The sequence below is a fragment of the Mus pahari genome, chromosome 12, assembly GCF_900095145.1.
Source record: "Mus pahari chromosome 12, PAHARI_EIJ_v1.1, whole genome shotgun sequence".
NCBI lineage: Eukaryota > Metazoa > Chordata > Mammalia > Rodentia > Muridae > Mus > Mus pahari.
In genome coordinates, this window is record NC_034601.1 from 50,358,324 (window position 1) to 50,375,303 (window position 16,980).

General features: G+C 38.1%; 1 protein-coding gene and 1 pseudogene across 1 annotated transcript in view; one reads left to right on the top strand and one right to left on the bottom strand.

The window, feature by feature from the left end:
* Positions 1–16,980, bottom strand: part of Adgrg7 (adhesion G protein-coupled receptor G7) — a 65,051-nt gene that overhangs the window by 16,603 nt on the left and 31,468 nt on the right. The window contains exons 9-11 of the mRNA XM_021209363.1: positions 8,853–9,019; positions 7,816–7,971; positions 5,263–5,375 (exon numbers count right to left, since the gene is read on the bottom strand). Of these exons, the coding sequence (XP_021065022.1) occupies positions 5,263–5,375; positions 7,816–7,971; positions 8,853–9,019 (436 nt within the window). The remainder of the gene's footprint in view (positions 1–5,262; positions 5,376–7,815; positions 7,972–8,852; positions 9,020–16,980) is intronic.
* On the top strand, positions 12,506–15,715 carry LOC110329970 (annotated as a pseudogene).

Consider the following 16,980-nt stretch of genomic DNA (forward strand, 5'->3'; position numbering starts at 1 on the left):
CTTTAAATCAGGTCTGTGAACTCACTGAGGGCATCTCTGACTTGGTCATGGGAGGCCCTAACATGCTGGAGCTCTGCAGAATAAAACACTCCTTGCTTTTGCATACTGTCTGAATCCAGGCTATCCTTCTTCAGCAAATTATGGACCCTTACACATCATCATCAACAATATCAACAACAACATCAGCAGCAGCAGCAAATCAACCACATGAGGAACTGGATAAAGGGTTGTGGTATTAGGAAGGTTAAGGAGCACTGCCCCAGGGGATCTCCAGATGGCTCATCCCAGCTATTTTCCGACTTCATCTCCTGAAACAGCTCAGCAAGACAGGCCAGCACCAGAAAGTCCCGAACTCATGAGAGGTAATACTTTACGCCATGGAGCTCGAGCATGTGCAAACATATACAAAGGCTATGTACAGAAGAATGCCTAAATGGCATTTCTGCCTCAAAACAGAAAGTTTCACATTAATAGATGAACCCATGTTTGGATGTACCGAAATCTCTGTTTGTAGCCAATATTTATTTTTAATGCCAAATATAATTTTAAAAGTTAATAATGTAATAATGATATTTTTTTTGAGACAGGGTTTCTCTGTGTAGCCCTGGCTGTCCTGGAACTCACTTTGTAGACCAGGCTGGCCTCAAACTCAGAAATTCGCCTGCCTCTGCCTACCAAGTGCTGGGATTAAAGGCGTGTGCCACCATGCCCGGCTAATGATATGTTTTTTAAAAGTTCATTTTGCTTATGTTTCAAAGAGTAAATATTCCATAAACCTGTAAAATTAGGCAAAGTGTTTTACATTACTACTGATGCTATTTTTCTTAGTAGGCAAATGATTACTACCTTTTTAATATGTTAGAACATAATCATATTTCTTTTCTGTAAGTCAGCTTAGAATTCCCTTTCCACATGGTGCCTCTGAATGATAAAAGTCCCACGGTTATACTTTGAGAAATTCTTGCTGATTGCAAAATGTTTGAGATGTTCTGAATTGGCCTTTTAACACAAAATATGCTCAAAGAAATTCCAGCATTTAGAGCTGTAATTTCTAAATGCAAAACCAAATGTTCTTCAAAATTGCTCCTCTGTGCCCCACTCCCAGTTCCTATGAACTTAATGTCTTTGTTCAAACAGTTTTTGCTGTCCTAGTTTTACCTACAGACTGGCAATGTATACCAGCAACGTTTAGAAGGCAGTATGATCATGTTGATCATGTGTGTGTGCCTGTGTGTCTGCATATGTGTATGTATGTGCTGTATGGCATGTAAGAAGTGTGTAATATGCATGCTGTGATTCATGTATGTGTGTGTATATAAATATATATATGAGAAAAAATGTGCTTTAATGACATTGACCTCAAATGCAAGGTATGTTATTCTCTCTACCATGCATATACCATTTTCTTTATTGAAGACAGTTATAGCCTTGTGTCCTCTCCAATAGCAAATAGCAGCCCTATATTCTATGGCATATAGCCCTATACTAAAGAAGGCTATAAGATCTATACTCATCATTATCTATTTTCTTCTAGAATTTCTAGAGTATAGATCTCCCCAATAGCTGTTTTTCTGAATTTATCCTGGGTTTTAAAAATTCTAATATCCAGGTATGTCTTGTTATTTTCACCCTGCAAATTAATGATTGAGCCCACCTATTCTATGACCTGTATGGCTTCATACTATTCTGCCATAACCTCTCTCAGTCCTTGGAGTTTTCCGTTGATAGAATTTAGTCTTTTGATATATTAGTCAAGATTTTCTTGATCATTCAAGCCTTTTACACCTTTTGAGATATTTCATAATAAAAACTGCAAAGTGTCTTCAAAGAAATTATGCACAAAATTATCATGAGGAGCTCAGCAGGTACAGGCCCTTCCACCAAGCTACACAACCTTTATCATCTACATAGCAGAAGGGGAACACGACTCTCACATGCTGTCTCTGACCTCCACATAAATGCAGTGGCATGTTCCCTCCCTGAATTCATTTTTTAAATGTAATAAAAGTAACAGTAGTTATAAGTTCTGTCTAATTTTTGATATAAATTATGACCCATATGGAGAACAAGAAATTTTCAAATAGCCTGGACCTTTTTATAGCATATTGCTATATTCTCTATGTTATTATCATGGGGAGATTTATTGAAGAAAAAAATATTTCATTGAAGATTTAAAAATCAACAAAATGCCTGTACTATTTTGTTCAGTTATGTATTCTTATGAATGTTAGTGGTATATATGATTGCCAAATTGGGCTAGGAAATATTAACAAAAGAAAAAAGTATCTAATAACAAATGGAAATGGTGAGATTTTAGGTGAAAAAAAAAACTTAGTTAGACAGTAACTACAAATTATCCATAGTGAACTGAATAATTATTGGTTGAACTATAGTGTTAGAAGGATTGCAGATGAAGGGACAAATAAGTAAGGCATTTAGCTTTCCATGACAAGCTAGTAATTATATGTCCATACTTTTACTCCAGCACTCCTGTTGCAGTCTATGAGTGTACTCTATCTCACTTTGTACATACTTGTACAGTATCTTGTGTGTTCCCTGAGAGTGTAAATTCTCCAAAAGTGGGAGCTGCATTGCTTACAGTTTACTTTTAGCTTCTGGCATGGTGCTTGGTAATGTTAAGCAGTTAACCAAAAAATATCAGTGAATCAATTAAAAAAAAAAGACACTTGGTGTGAAAGGTGGAGGAAAAAGGGAACTAATTCTACTCTGGAGAAATGACAAGTTCAGGGATTTGAGCAGAGGAGCAGAAAAATAAGCCCAGTCATTTTGTTGTGAGCCAAATGAGACAGTGCCTAGAGGCCAAGGGAACATAGGGAAATGGTCTAAGGATCTCACTGTGGCTTTTTATTAGTGCATAGCCAAGAAACAAGAAAGCAAAAAGGAATAGAAATCATCAATGCAATCATGTTCTAATGAGGATCCCAGTGGATCTCAGCAGATTCACTGTGAGAGAGACTGTTGGGAAACAGAGGGATATCATAGATTCTCAAATTCACCACATGAATCACCTATTACTTAGACAGTGAGAAATGAGCTGTGATGATAATAGAAACATAGTTACTCATGTAAACAACACTGAAAATCACAGCCAACAACAGCAGGACTACTGCCACGCACTTTATGTGGTGTCACACAGAGAAACATTCGCTCACATAGTATTTACTCTAAAAATCTTTAATCTGAATCTAATGATCAGGAGGATGTCAAACAAATCCTACACTGAACATCAGTCTTCAAAATGCCTGGATACGTCACAGACGTTAGTGTCCTAAATGACCAAAACAAATAAACAAAAAACAAAAGGAATTATTTTAGGCTAAAGAAAGCACCATGGTAGTAAATGGATTAAAAAAATATACCCATCTGTAATATATTACTGACTGAATTGAGATACTTGATTACAGATTGCATAATTTTAAATTTCTTAGATTACATTTCCAGAGTGAGGATACTGATACAATCTTCTATAGGAGAATATTCTGGAGACACAAGGTGAGGAATTTAAAGATGATTGTTTTATGTACAGTTTACTCTCAGAATTTCAGGGCAAAAGTAAAATATTAAAAATTGGCATATATAGTTGGGGTTTACAAGGACACCCACTATCCTATTCCTGCTTTGTTATAGACATTTTATTTGTTAAGTGAGGTAACATGAAATTATAAATAACAGTGTCAATATGAACTAACCAGTACTCCCAGATCTCGTATCTCTAGCTGCATATGTAGCAGAAGATGGCCTAGTCAGCCATCATTGGGAAGAGAGGCCCCTAGGTCTTGCAAACTCTGTATGCTCCAGTACAGAGGAACGCCAGGGCCAAGAAATAGGAGTGGGTGGGTAGGGGAGCAGGGCGGGGGAAGGGTATAGGGAACTTTTGGGATAGCATTTGAAATGTAAATAAAGAAAATATTTAATAAAATAAATAAAATGAAATAAAATAAAATCTGTTTCTATACATCTAAGATATAACTGGGTAGGAATTTAGCAGGGAGAAATCATGAATTCATCTTGGTACAAGGTGAGTGAGAGAGGAGAACCAGATTGGAACACTTGCTAGATCAGTTTATTTCATAGCTACAGTTTATGTGGGCCAAGTGTGGTGCTTAGCCCTGGGGAGTCAGGGGAGAAAGACAAACCCAAGAACAATGAGAAGGCGGCCAGAGAAGGCTCCCACCTTCTTCAGCTGTCCTGCAGCCTGTAACAAACAATAAAACCCCAAGAAGATCTTTGGTAGAAAAATAAGGTGAAAAAAAATATATTTATAGGTACCTATTCAAATTTTAAAGTAAGATTTTGCTTTACAAACAAAATGCTGTGAAATTCAAAACTTTAAAAGTTCCACAGGTTCAGGGACCTGCCCAAATTGGGATCCATCTTAAGGGGAGGCTCCAAGGCCTGATACTATTACTAATGTTATAGTGTGTTTACAGTCGGGATCCTAACATGGCTGCCCTTTGAGAGGCCCAACAAGCAGTTGACTGGAACAAACATAGATACTTACACCCAACCAATGGACTGAAGTCTGTGACCTGCGTGGTTGAATTAGTGAAAGGTTGGAAGAAATTGAGGAAGAGGGCGACCCCATAAGAAGACCAGCAGTCTCAAGTAACCTGGACCCCTGAGATCTCTCAGACTCTGAGCCACCAACCAGGTAGCATACACCAGCCGGTACGAGGCCCAGACACATATACAGCAGAGGACTGTCAGGTCTGGCCTCAGTGAGAGAAGATGCATCTAATCCTAGAGAGACTTGAGTTCTAGGAGTGGGGATGCCTGGCAGAGTGGAGTGGTATGGGGTGGGTTGGGGGTGGTGTGGACATCCTCTTGGAGATGGGAGGGGGAACGAGAGGGCATAACAACTGGACTGTAAAAAAAGATTAAACATATGTTCCCCATTTGAAAATTTTACACATTTTAAAAATTACTTCCAAGACCTTTTGTTCAGCAATGTTTTCTTCTTTTGCAATCCAGATTGTCAGACATGTTTTATTCCACATTAAAGAGTTATAGAGTCTATGGGATGTGGACTCGTAAGACAGTTTTTGTCTTATTTACAATTACTTGTGACTCTGTCTCAGCCTCTCTGAGATCAGGCTGCCTGTAAAATGGGTGTTTTGAATGTTTTCTTCTATTTCAGAAAAATATATTCTGATGAGGAACTAAATTTTGATATGAATGCACCCAGTAAATTACAATCAGGATAGCTGTTTCTCCCATAAAATAGCCCCTTATTCCTCTTACCTGGTGAGAATCTGGAATAAGATTGTTAGAGCCAGACCAACAATGGATAAGGCACAGCCAATGTTGGATAATATGTCTAGAGATTTGGGATACTTGTAATCCTTTTTGAAACTCTGAAAAATAATTTGACATAGATTTTTAAATAAACTGGCCTAGGAATTACATCGATTAAAATAACCAGCTAGATGCCAAATATAGCGTTGTGTAAAAATGAATATATAATTTATTTACATGTATGTGTTTGGGTAAATTTATGCCACGTGTGTGTGGGAATCTGTGGTGACCAGAAGAGGATGTCAGATTTCCTGGAACTGGAGTAACAGGTAGTTGTAAGCCTTTGGTATGGGTGCTGGGAATTGAACTTAGACATGTTCTTACCTGCTCAGTCATCTCTCTAGCCCTGAAACTTTGATAGATTCTTAAATGGGGTAAATTAATAATAGCTTCCATGGTGTCAAGGCTTAATTAATTAATCTAATTCAGTTAGAATATATATAAATATATAGAGAAAAACTTCAGTTGATGTCTATGAAGACAGGTTGTTTATATTCGGCCTGAATTGTCTACTGTTGCTATTGATTGCATGATTTCATGTATTACTGAACACTTCTATGCTAATTTACTTACAATAAAGTTCGGGCATATCTTCAACATGAAGGGATGGTCATATAATCCTGTTAATTTTAAAAAAGGTTTTATTTGTGCAATATATCTACATCTATCCCAACAGGTTCTTAAATGTGCACATAAAAGTGATTCTAGACAACCAGCAAGCTAGCTCAGCAGACGTGTGTGCTTGCTCCCAAGCCTGATGAGTTCAATCTGACGACTATAACTTACGTGGGAGAGAAGAGAACTGACCCTACAAGTTGTTTGTTGGTCTCCACAAGTTAAGCCCTGGCATGTGCATATATGCACATGCACACATACATACATATAACATAAGTATATGTTTTGAAGTATATTTTATGTGATTATATATGCTTTGAATCCTGAATAGTATACACACACACATATACACACACTTATGTATATATATATATATATATATATATATATATATATCATATACACATAGTATATATATATATACATGTTATATATATACATATACTAATTCACACATTTTATTACAAACATTTTCTATTTCAAATAGAGTTCTATTTTTGAGGTAAACTTTTATTCCTTATACAGTCAGTATGTATTATTTTGTAGGAAAAATATAAAAATAATAAGCTAGATTTAAAAGAAAAGTGTCAAGGCAGTGTGTATATATACATATACATATACACATATGTGTATGTGTATATACACATACATACATATTCAAGGCACAAAGAATCACAGACAACACGGATCATCAGATCTTAGCTATGAGCTGTTCCTTCAGAGTCTATTTGGCTTAGTTTGCAATTCAACTATTCATCTGACAAATTTCACAACTCAAAAGTATTTACAACTGTGGTTAGGCAGATATTAGTGAGAGGTAGGGGAAGCCTCACCTGGAAACAGGAGGCTTATATGTAACTGTTACAAAGCTTTCTGTGTCATTTAACGTATATGCTAATCTTCATAGCTAACACAACTTGATGTCAAAAATGAAAAATTTTATCGCTAGTGTCTTCTGATAGGAAAATCTGCTCTCAATATAAGTTAGACAAGAAGTAATTAAAATCAATCAAAATAAGAGCAGTTTTAGAGCTAAAGTGAGGACGATACAGTTGCTTCAAACATGTCTACAAATAAAGTTCTGCTTGATTGTCTACACTGTGTCAGTGTATTCTGTGAATCTCCATCCTAAACCTGGCTACATGTCAGCTCTTGCAGGATGAAAAACATGGTTCATGAATGGGTGCTGTTCAGTAGCTACCCCTGTTAATATTCAAGTCTAACATTCTACACACGTCCTCATTCAAACACATATTCAAACCAACACATATTCTGAAAAACCAACAAAGAATGGTTTTCAGAGTTGGCATGTAGAGGAGACCTTCTGAAAATGGCCAGAGGTGCCTATGTCAGATCTTCTGGCCCTGTGCAGGGATACCTGATGGTTAATAAGCTTAAAGGAGGGAGAGTGAACCTATAGGAAACATGTAAAGAATTCAAGAACTCTTTCTTTTCCACATATCAGCAAGAGCAGCAATTGGCACAGCTGCAATGGAAAGAGGTTCAGGAAATCCAAGTGGCCTACATACGGCCAGGTATGTACTAAAAAAGTGTTCCACTCCATAAGGATCTCACTCTTACACAGTTTGTCTAGTGGAATGTGCCAACTTCTTCTCACATATGCGTCTTTTCCATGCTTACAAACACAGTGCTAAACTAAACTTGTCTGTCTCTATCCTGAAAGCCCATGGTAAGCAACAACAAAGACCTCTGTTACTTTTGAGCATGCTCTTTTTTAGCCCTATCACTTTATCCCCTTTCCTACTTTATCTGAACTTACAATCTATGTAAATAATACCTCAACGGTATCCTTGGTTGATGTATCCTAGACCTGTGTATAAGGGAAAGCCTTGTCTCAAAAGAGATGGTTTTGCGTATGCTTACCATCAATACAGCGAAATTGGTTGTGTGGCTGCAGCTGCAATGGAGGAATTCTGAGGTGTTCCCAGTTTTTTGGCAGCCATATGTGTCCCAGTCGTTCATTGAAAAATTCCAGTAGACGCAGGCATAGGAGTGAAGCTGGAGTTCTCTTTTGTCATACTGTGAATTGATGGCACATTTAATGATGAATTGGATAGGGAAAAATCTAATAGGATTAGATAGCCCCAAGTGAAATGAGTACATACCAAGCACCAAGAACTCCCTTATAGATTGAGGGAAGAAGAAAGGCATAAAAAGTCGTAAAGCTAGAATCTGAGGTTGGAGGACTGCTCCAAGTTCATACCCAGCTAAAGCTGTATAGTGAGTTTGTCTCTAGTACACAATAAACTGAACCAACCAAAGAAAGTATGTGAAGATACAAAATCAAATTAATTTTCTATTTTAGTTTGTCAGAAAATTAGATAAGATAAACATTTAAAAGATTACTTCAAAAGACTTTTCCTTTTTTTTTTAATAAAATTTTTATTAGATATTTTCTTTATTTACATTTCAAATGCTATCCTGAAAGTTCCCTCTATCCTCCCCCGGCCCTGCTCCCCTACCCACCCACTCCCACTACTTGGCCCTGGCCTTCCCCTGTGCTGGGTCATATAAAGTTTACAAGACCAAGGGGCCTCTCTTCCCACTGATGACCAACTAAGCCATCTTCTGCTATATATGCTTTTCCTGGCTAGTTTTTTTCTAGATCAATTTATTTATTTTATATATATAAGTACACCATTGATGTTTTCAGACAAACCAGAAGAGACCATCAGGTCCCATTATTGATGGTTGTGAGTCACCATGTGGTTGCTGTGAACTGAACTCAGGACCTTTGAAAGAGCAGTCAGTGCTCTTAGCAGCTGTGCCATCTCTTCAGCTCAAAAGACTTCTCAAAAAATAATAAAAAAAAATCTGTAGAGGTCTTTTATCAAAATAACCTCCAGTTTTTAAAATTAAGAGTAGACAGAATTTTTATTTCTATTCATGGAAAAACTTACCGTGGGATTAAATACCATTTGCACAGAAACTTGATTCTGGCGTTGTTGTTCACTTTCTTTTATTTTGCTGGATATAATTTTTTGACTAAAATCTGATGTAGCAGTGAAAGTTTTTGATTGGAAAAGTTTGTGGTTTTGATACACCATAAAACCACATGGACTTCTATCTATGGAGGAAAAAAGCAGACATTAAAATCAACAGACATACTCTGTGGTGGATGAAGTAAAGTTTCAATCATTGTGTAACTTCATGGTCCCTTCATATTTAAGGCAGGGTAGGAAAAAGTTCACTGGTTGAGCTTTTATTTAATTGCAATATAGTACCCTGAATTACAGAATTACAGAATGCATATATACCATTGCTATCCGCAGCTCTTGGTTCGTAACTACTTGCAAAATGCAATCCATGGGAACTAGAATGTCTCTTTTGAAGCTGGCCATCAGGAAATTCTCTAACCCTTCTTATCTGATAAATTATAAGATCCCACCTAAGTAAAGATCTTACCTCACGTCCAAGAGGCAGGGATACCTGACAGAGTTGAATAGAAGTGTACACAGTCAGGCTTGTTGAATTTCCCTATACCATTTATTTCCCAATTCCGTTTAGATCATATTCTCTGTTGAAATCACATGTATACATTCTTGCCTATGGTTCAATTATTTCTATGCAATGAAGCCTCCACGGGAAGCCCAAAGGACAGAGTCCAGACAGCTTTGGAACAGCAGAGCATGTGGAGCTTTCTGAGTGGGGTACACTCCCAGAGAGGGTGTGAAAACTCTGCACCCCTTCATTCAAATCTCACCTTGTATACATATTCTCATATGTATCCTTTGTAATATCCTATACAATAAATGTGTTTATTATCCAGTAAACGTGTCTACCTGAGATATGTGAATTCCAAATTAAATCCAAGAAGAGTTGATGGAAACTAGTTTATAATTGGTCAATAAGTAAAGGTAAAACTCTCTGGAGCTTGTAACTGACTGACTGACTGACTGTCTCTATGTGTGCATTTGTGTGAAAACCTTGACAAACTAGTCTAGGCTGTAAGGCTATAAGAGATAATCACAAACATATGTGAGTCTCCAATTGACTAACTGCTCATATTCTTTCCATAGATTTCTTCCTGAGGTTCCCTTTTCTTATCTCCTATGTGGAGATGATAAATGTCTGCTTATTCTGCCTCATTTATAACCATCTCACTTTCTATGCAGTAAGATGGGAGGCAGAATCTGTGGGTAGACGCAACTGATGCTGCTCTTCCTCCAGCTAGTACAACACTGCTCAAGAAATAGCAAAGGGTTACTGTCTGTCAAGAGGACTGTGCCTATAGAAGCCTCCATAAGGGCTGCCCACCATTTGTGGCAACAGAGCAGATGCCTTAAGTCACCAGGCAACGCATTTGAAGGAAGCTTTGATGGAGGTCTTGGCATGGGTGTGCCCCACAGTCTCTGCTCTGACTATCAGGCAACAGCTACCTCAGAGCAGGAAGGCCATCGTGAAGCACTTCTTTTGGACATCAGAGAATAGAATCAGCTGTTTATTAAAGGACCTGTGGGGTTACAACAGTGAAAGATGTACCTGCATGACCATGAGAATGGTCAAAATGAACTAGTTGAGGAATGCTTCTTAACCCTTTTACTAGCCACATTCAACACAGCAGAAGAAATGAGTGCATATCTTTAATGTATGGTATATGTGTATATGACAGGGTTCATCATACATCTGCGAGTGGGCACACCTACACATGTATGCTGAGGCCAGAAAAGGACACCAGGTGTTCTGCTCTATCCCTCTCCATATTACTTTCTTGAGACATGGTCTCCCACTGTACCTGAGGAAAGGGGCAGGGGACATAGCAGGAGTTGGAGGGAGGAAAGGTATGGGTGGAAAACAATCATTTAAATACAGTATCCATGCATGAATGTCTCAAAAAAATGTGTAAATGTAAAAAATAAAAAAGCAAACTACATATGTTAAACCAGCACCTCGGATTTCTATTCTTTTTTTAAAAAAAATAAAATGGCATACTTGAGATAAAACAGAAATCCATATGAGCACATAGATTCTGTCTTAAAATTTAGAGTTCTTGGCCATTCCTCCCCTAGTCCTAGAGTATTTTTGGCATCTTTTACAGAATCATAATTTTTATGAATACTCCTAACTACTTATATTTGTATCTTGTGTACATTCAACTCTCTAAATTTTTAGCTATTCCTTTTCCATTCTTCTCCTCCCTTTATCAGCTTTGTTAAATTCTTGTTTATTTCATTGCTTTTCACAGAATCCATTTTCCATTTTGTTGATCAAGTCTAGCGTCTGTTAATTTATAAATCTCTTCACTTATGCCCTCAGTTTACTCTCATCTGTAGCCTTCTGTGTGTTACTTTTATGAATCTTCAGATGAGTGTTTAGGTGCCTTTCCCTGATTTATTTCATTTTCTAATAAATTTATTAAGCAGAAAACACTTTTTTCAAAACACTTCTATCTATATCCTACACACTGACGTGTGGTATCATTGCTATTAATTTTCCAATTATTTGAAATCCACACTTTAATTTCTCCTGTAATAGACTTCTCACTTCAAAATTTCTAAATTTGGCAAAAACATTTGCTGCTCTTTTATTGTATTGTGATCAGGAACTGTCATACATAATTTTTATTTTAAAAAATGAATATTCATTTCCCTTTTAGTGGTCTCTTTGAGAATTTCAATATAATGAATTTTGATTACAAACAGCTACCTGTCAACTCCTCCCAGATCCACTATAACTTCCCGACTGCCCAGTTTCTGCCCTCGTCTGCCTCTCAAACCCACCAAGTTCAGTTTGAGCTACCCATGCACTCTTGGGTGTATAGATATCCACTGCAGAGTTGTCCAGCCACCATGGGCCACACAACCTTAAAAAACAATGACTTTCCCACTCTTAGCAGCTACCAATTTTGTGAACTGAGGATAGTCACTTTTCCAATAACTTTACAAATGATTGAAAGGGATTCTCAATGTATATTTTTAATATGCAAATAAAATTATACGTGTTTGAAATATTTACAGAAATCAAGCTGATTATTTTCATCTACTTTCTCTTCAATTTCTAGAATAGTTGCAATAAAATTTCTCCTTCTGGTTATTGTTTGGTCAGTTCTCCCTGTTATTTTCGATTATTTTTGCTTTTATACTTTACTATCTTTTTTAAGAGAACAAAGAATTAAAACATGTTTGGCAGGCTAGTGCTTTATATTACTGTGGAAATACATTTAGGGTTGTTGGAGGTGTTAGAAAAGTGTTGATTAAAGGCTACAAAATTTTCGCTAGGTAGGAAGAAAATGTTTAAAAATGTCTTGTCCCAATGGTTACATACAGTTTGTATGTTTTGCTCATGAAACAGGTCAAGACAGTGGAAAATAAGTTTTTTCATCAAAAAAGACTCATTCTGTGAGGTAATGCAGATATTGGTTACTTAGAAAAGTTGTTCTACAGTATATTTCAAAACACATATACACCAAATTCACATAACCTGCAATTTAAAAACATTTTCTTTCAATTTGACATAGACCTGTTTCTTAATACATTTTAAACCATTTAAGAAACATTGCTTATTTGTATCCAAATAAGAAAGTAAAAAAGTAGACCCTCTCCTTTCACCAATCATGAAGTAAATTCTGCATATCCTAGGTAGACTGAAACCTCGACTTGGATACAAGCACTGAGGTTTCTTAAGAGAAAATAAGAGAGTGCCATAGCACTCTTCGGATAGAAACAGATTTAAGACATTCGCAGAGCTTTACCAACCCTACATCCAACAGAGGGATAATATCCAATAGAAAGAACTCAAGAAATTAGACTCCAGAGAACCAAATAACCCTATTAAAAATGGGGTACAGAGCTAAACAAAGAATTCTCAATTGAGGAGACTTGAATGGCTGAGAAGCACCTAAAGAAATGTTCAACATCCTTAGTCATCAGGGAAATGCAAATCAAAACAACCCTGAGATTCCACCTCACACCAGTGAGAATGACTGAGATCAAAAACTCAGGTGACAGCAGATACTGGCAAAGATGTGGAAAAAGAGGAACACTCCTCCATCGTTGATGCCATTGCAAGCTGGTACAACCACTCTGGAAATCAGTCTGGCAGTTCCTCATAGTAGTACCTGAGGACCCAGCTATACCACTCCTGGGCATAAACCCAAAAGATGCTCCAACATATAACAAGGACACATGCTATGTTCATAGTAGCCTTATTTATAATAGCCAGGAGCTGGAAAGAACGCAAATGTTCTTCAACAGAGGAAAGGATACAGAGAATGTGGTACATTTACACAATGGAGTATTACTCAGCTATTAAAAACAATGAATTCATGAAATTCTTAGGCAAATGGATGGATTCTTAGGCAAGTGGGTTAACCCAGTCACAAAAGAACACATATGGTATGCACTCACTGATAAGTGGATATTAGCCCAAAATCTCAGAATACCCAAGATACAATTCACAAACCACATGAAGCTCAAGAAGGAAGACCAAAGTGTGGGTACTTCAATCCTTCTTAGTGTCGGGGAATGTCAGGGTAGGGAGGTGGGAGTGGGTGAGTGAGCACCCTCATAGAAACAGGGGAAGGGAGGATGGGATAGGGGGTTTCCAAAGCAGAAACCAGGAAAGGGGCTAACATTTGAAATGTAAATAAAATATCCAAAAAAAAGGAAAACATTCTAAATCCACAACTTCTGTATAGAATCCATGGATATAAAGGGCCTACTGTGTGTACTGCAAGCTTTAATACTGTGAACAAGTATTACAGTTTTTGCAACTTGCCTGCCATTTTCCTGATATTGGTATGTGTTCACTTCATACTTGTGTCTAAACTTTTGTTACATATTTATATACAAAAAAGAGAAAATTCTATAATTGGGATGTTTTATCTATGCACATAAATGGTATGCTATAGACTTGCATTTTTACCTAAATATTCTTAGTTTTTTTTTCAAGTATATTATTGGTTTTATTAGCCGTTGCCTGTTAAGTAGGAGACATTTTTTTCCTTCTATATCTTGAAAGTTCATGATACAATACTGGGCTTTTTTTTTTTTTCTTGCTCTTGGATTTTACTTGTATTTGTTAAACATAGATCTGCTGTTCTATGACTTACTGACTCAAATGTTCGTTTGCTCTTCCTTTATTGATCAGAAAGATTTTATGGGTTTTGATTTAGGATAAAAATGTCTAGATATCCAGGTAAAGAAACAGAATAAATGCCAAGAAAGCTAGATGGACTTCTGAGTTCCGTTTTCTCTTTATGTAAGTTGAGAACATCTTCCCTTCAGTCTGATGGAATCTGTTCCTTAGTGTTTTATGGCTTGAGACATACCAAAATCTGTACTTAGGAATGTCAGTGTATCTAGTTGGTCTACATTTGCTCTATAGTTCATCCTTTGTTTTTTTTGGAGAACTGGAGCTTGAATGCAGAACCTTGTATATAGTAAGCAAGTACTCCACCAGGAGCTGCATCCTAGGGCCCTCTCAATTTCTTTTTAATTGGATATTTTATTTATATTTCAAATGTTTTCTCCTTTCCTGATCCCCCCCCCCGAAACTCCCTATCCTATCCCCTTTCCTCCTGCTTCTATGAGGGTGTGCCCCCACTCACTCTCACATTCCCCTACACTGGGGCATTGAGCCTTCATGGGACCAAGGGCCTCTTCTCCCTTTGATGTCCAACATCATCCTTTGCTACATAAGCAGCTAAAGCCATGGGTCCTTCCATGTATACTCTTTGTTGGTTTTGTTTCTGGGAGCTCTGGCAGGGGGTGGTTTCTGATTGGTTGATATTGTTCTTTCTATGGGTGGCAAACCCCTTTAGCTCCTTCAGTCCTTTCTCTAACTCCTCCATTGGGGACCCCATGATCAGTGCAATGGTTGGCTGCAAGCATTTGCCTCTGTGTATGTCAGGCTCTGGCAAAGCCTCTCAGGAGACAGCTATATCAGGCACCTGTCAGTTTTAGCACTTCTTGGCATCCACAATAATGTCTGTGTTTGGTGACTATATATGGGATGGATCCCCAGGTAGGGCAGTCTCTGGATGGCCTTTCCTTCAGTCTCTGCTCCACACTTTGTCTCCATATTTCCTCTGAGTATTTTGTTCCTCCTTCTAAGAAGGACCAAAGCACCCACACACTTTGGTCTTCCTCCTTCTTGAGCTTCACATGGTCTGAATTTTACCTTAGGTATTCTGAGCTTTTAGGCGAGCTGAATGGCGAGTGCAAGTGGTAAGAGAAAGCTCAAGGAGATGTGGCTACTCTCAATGACAGCGTCTAGCTGGTGGAGGAGGAGATGGACCAGGCTCAGGGGTGACTGGCCACAGCCCTGAAGAAGCTGGAAGAGGCAGAGAAGGCTGCTGATGAGAATGAAAGAGGCATGAAGGTGATAGAGAACCAAGCCATGAAAGATGAAGAAAAGATGGAGATCCAGCAGCTCAAAGAAACCAAGCTCATCACCGAGGAGGCTGACCACAAGTATGAGGATGTTGTTCATGTAAGTTGGTCATCCTGGAAGGTGAGCTGGAGAGAGTAGAGGAGCAGGCAGAGGTGTCTGAACTAGAGTGTGGCGACCTGGAGGAAGAGCTCAAGAATGTAACTGACAATCTGAAATCACTGGAGGCTGCTTCTGAAAAGGAGGATAAATATGAAAAAGAAATCAAGCTTCTGCCTGACAAGCTAAAGGAGGCTGAGTCTGTGGAAAGGGCAGTTTTTAAACTGAAGAAAATTGATGATCTGGAAGAAAAAAACTTGCCCAGGCCAAAGAAGAGAACGTGAGCTTACATCAGATACTGGACCAGACATTAAACTAACTTAACTGTATATAATATAAACTAAACCAGAATAGTCCTGTTTTGATACCAGCTCCACTCCAGAGAGTGTACCCTGCCTTCCTCTCTTGTAAGAAGTTCTACTTATTACCATGTCTCTGCCTTGCTGGAAATGCCAAGCAGATAATGAATTCATGACTAAATATTTGTGTTAGACAATCTTTGAGCACTAGTTAAGTTTAATTGTTTCCTTTTCCATTCAAATGGCACCAGCTTCTTTGGCTATCCTTATTCCTTTTTTTCCCCCAATCACTTCTTTATTAGATATTTTCTTTATTTACATTTCAAATGTTATCCCCTTTCCTGGTTTCCCCTCAGAAACCCCCCTATCCTCTCCCCACTGCCCCCTGCTCACCAACCCACCCACTCCTGCTTCCTGGCCCTGGCATTCCCCTACACTGGGCCATAGAACCTTCACAGGACCAAAGGCCTCTCCTCCCATTGATGACCAACTAGGCCATCCTCTGCTACATATGCAACTGGAGCCATGAGTCCCAACATATGTGCTCTTTGGTTGGTGGTTTAGTTCCTGAGAGCTCTGGGGTTACTGGTTAGTTCATATTGTTGTTCCTCCTATGGGGTTACAAACCCCTTCAGCTCCTTGGGTACTTTTTCTCTAGCTCCTTCATTGGGAACCCTGTGCTCAGTCCAATGGATGTCTGTGAGCTGGTTGTTAGCATGTACAGGAATACAAATTGATCCATTCTTATCTCCTTGTACAAAACTCAAGTCCAAGTGGATCAAGGACCTCCACATAAAACCAGATACACTGACACTAATAGAAAAGAATTGGGGAAGAGTTTTGAGCACATGGGCATAGGGGAAATTTTCCTGAACAGAACACTAATAGTTTATGCTCTAAGATCAAGAATTGACAAATGGGACCTCATAAAATTGCAAAGCTTATGTAAGGCAAAGGACACCGTCAATAGGACAAAATGGCAACCAACAGATTGGAAAAAGATCTTTACCAACCCTAAATCCGATAGAGGGCTAATATCCAATATATACAATGAACTCAAGAAGCTGACTTCAGAGAATCAAATAACCCCATTAAAAATGGGGTACAGAGCTAAACAAAGAATTCTCAACTGAGGAATACCAAATGGCTGAGAAGCACCTGAAAAAATGTCCAAAATCCGTAATCATCAGGGAAATGCAAATCAAAACACGCTGAGATTCCACCTCACACCAGTCAGAATGGCTAAGATCAAAAATTCAGGTGACAGCAGATGCTGGTGAGGATGTGGAGAAGAGGAACA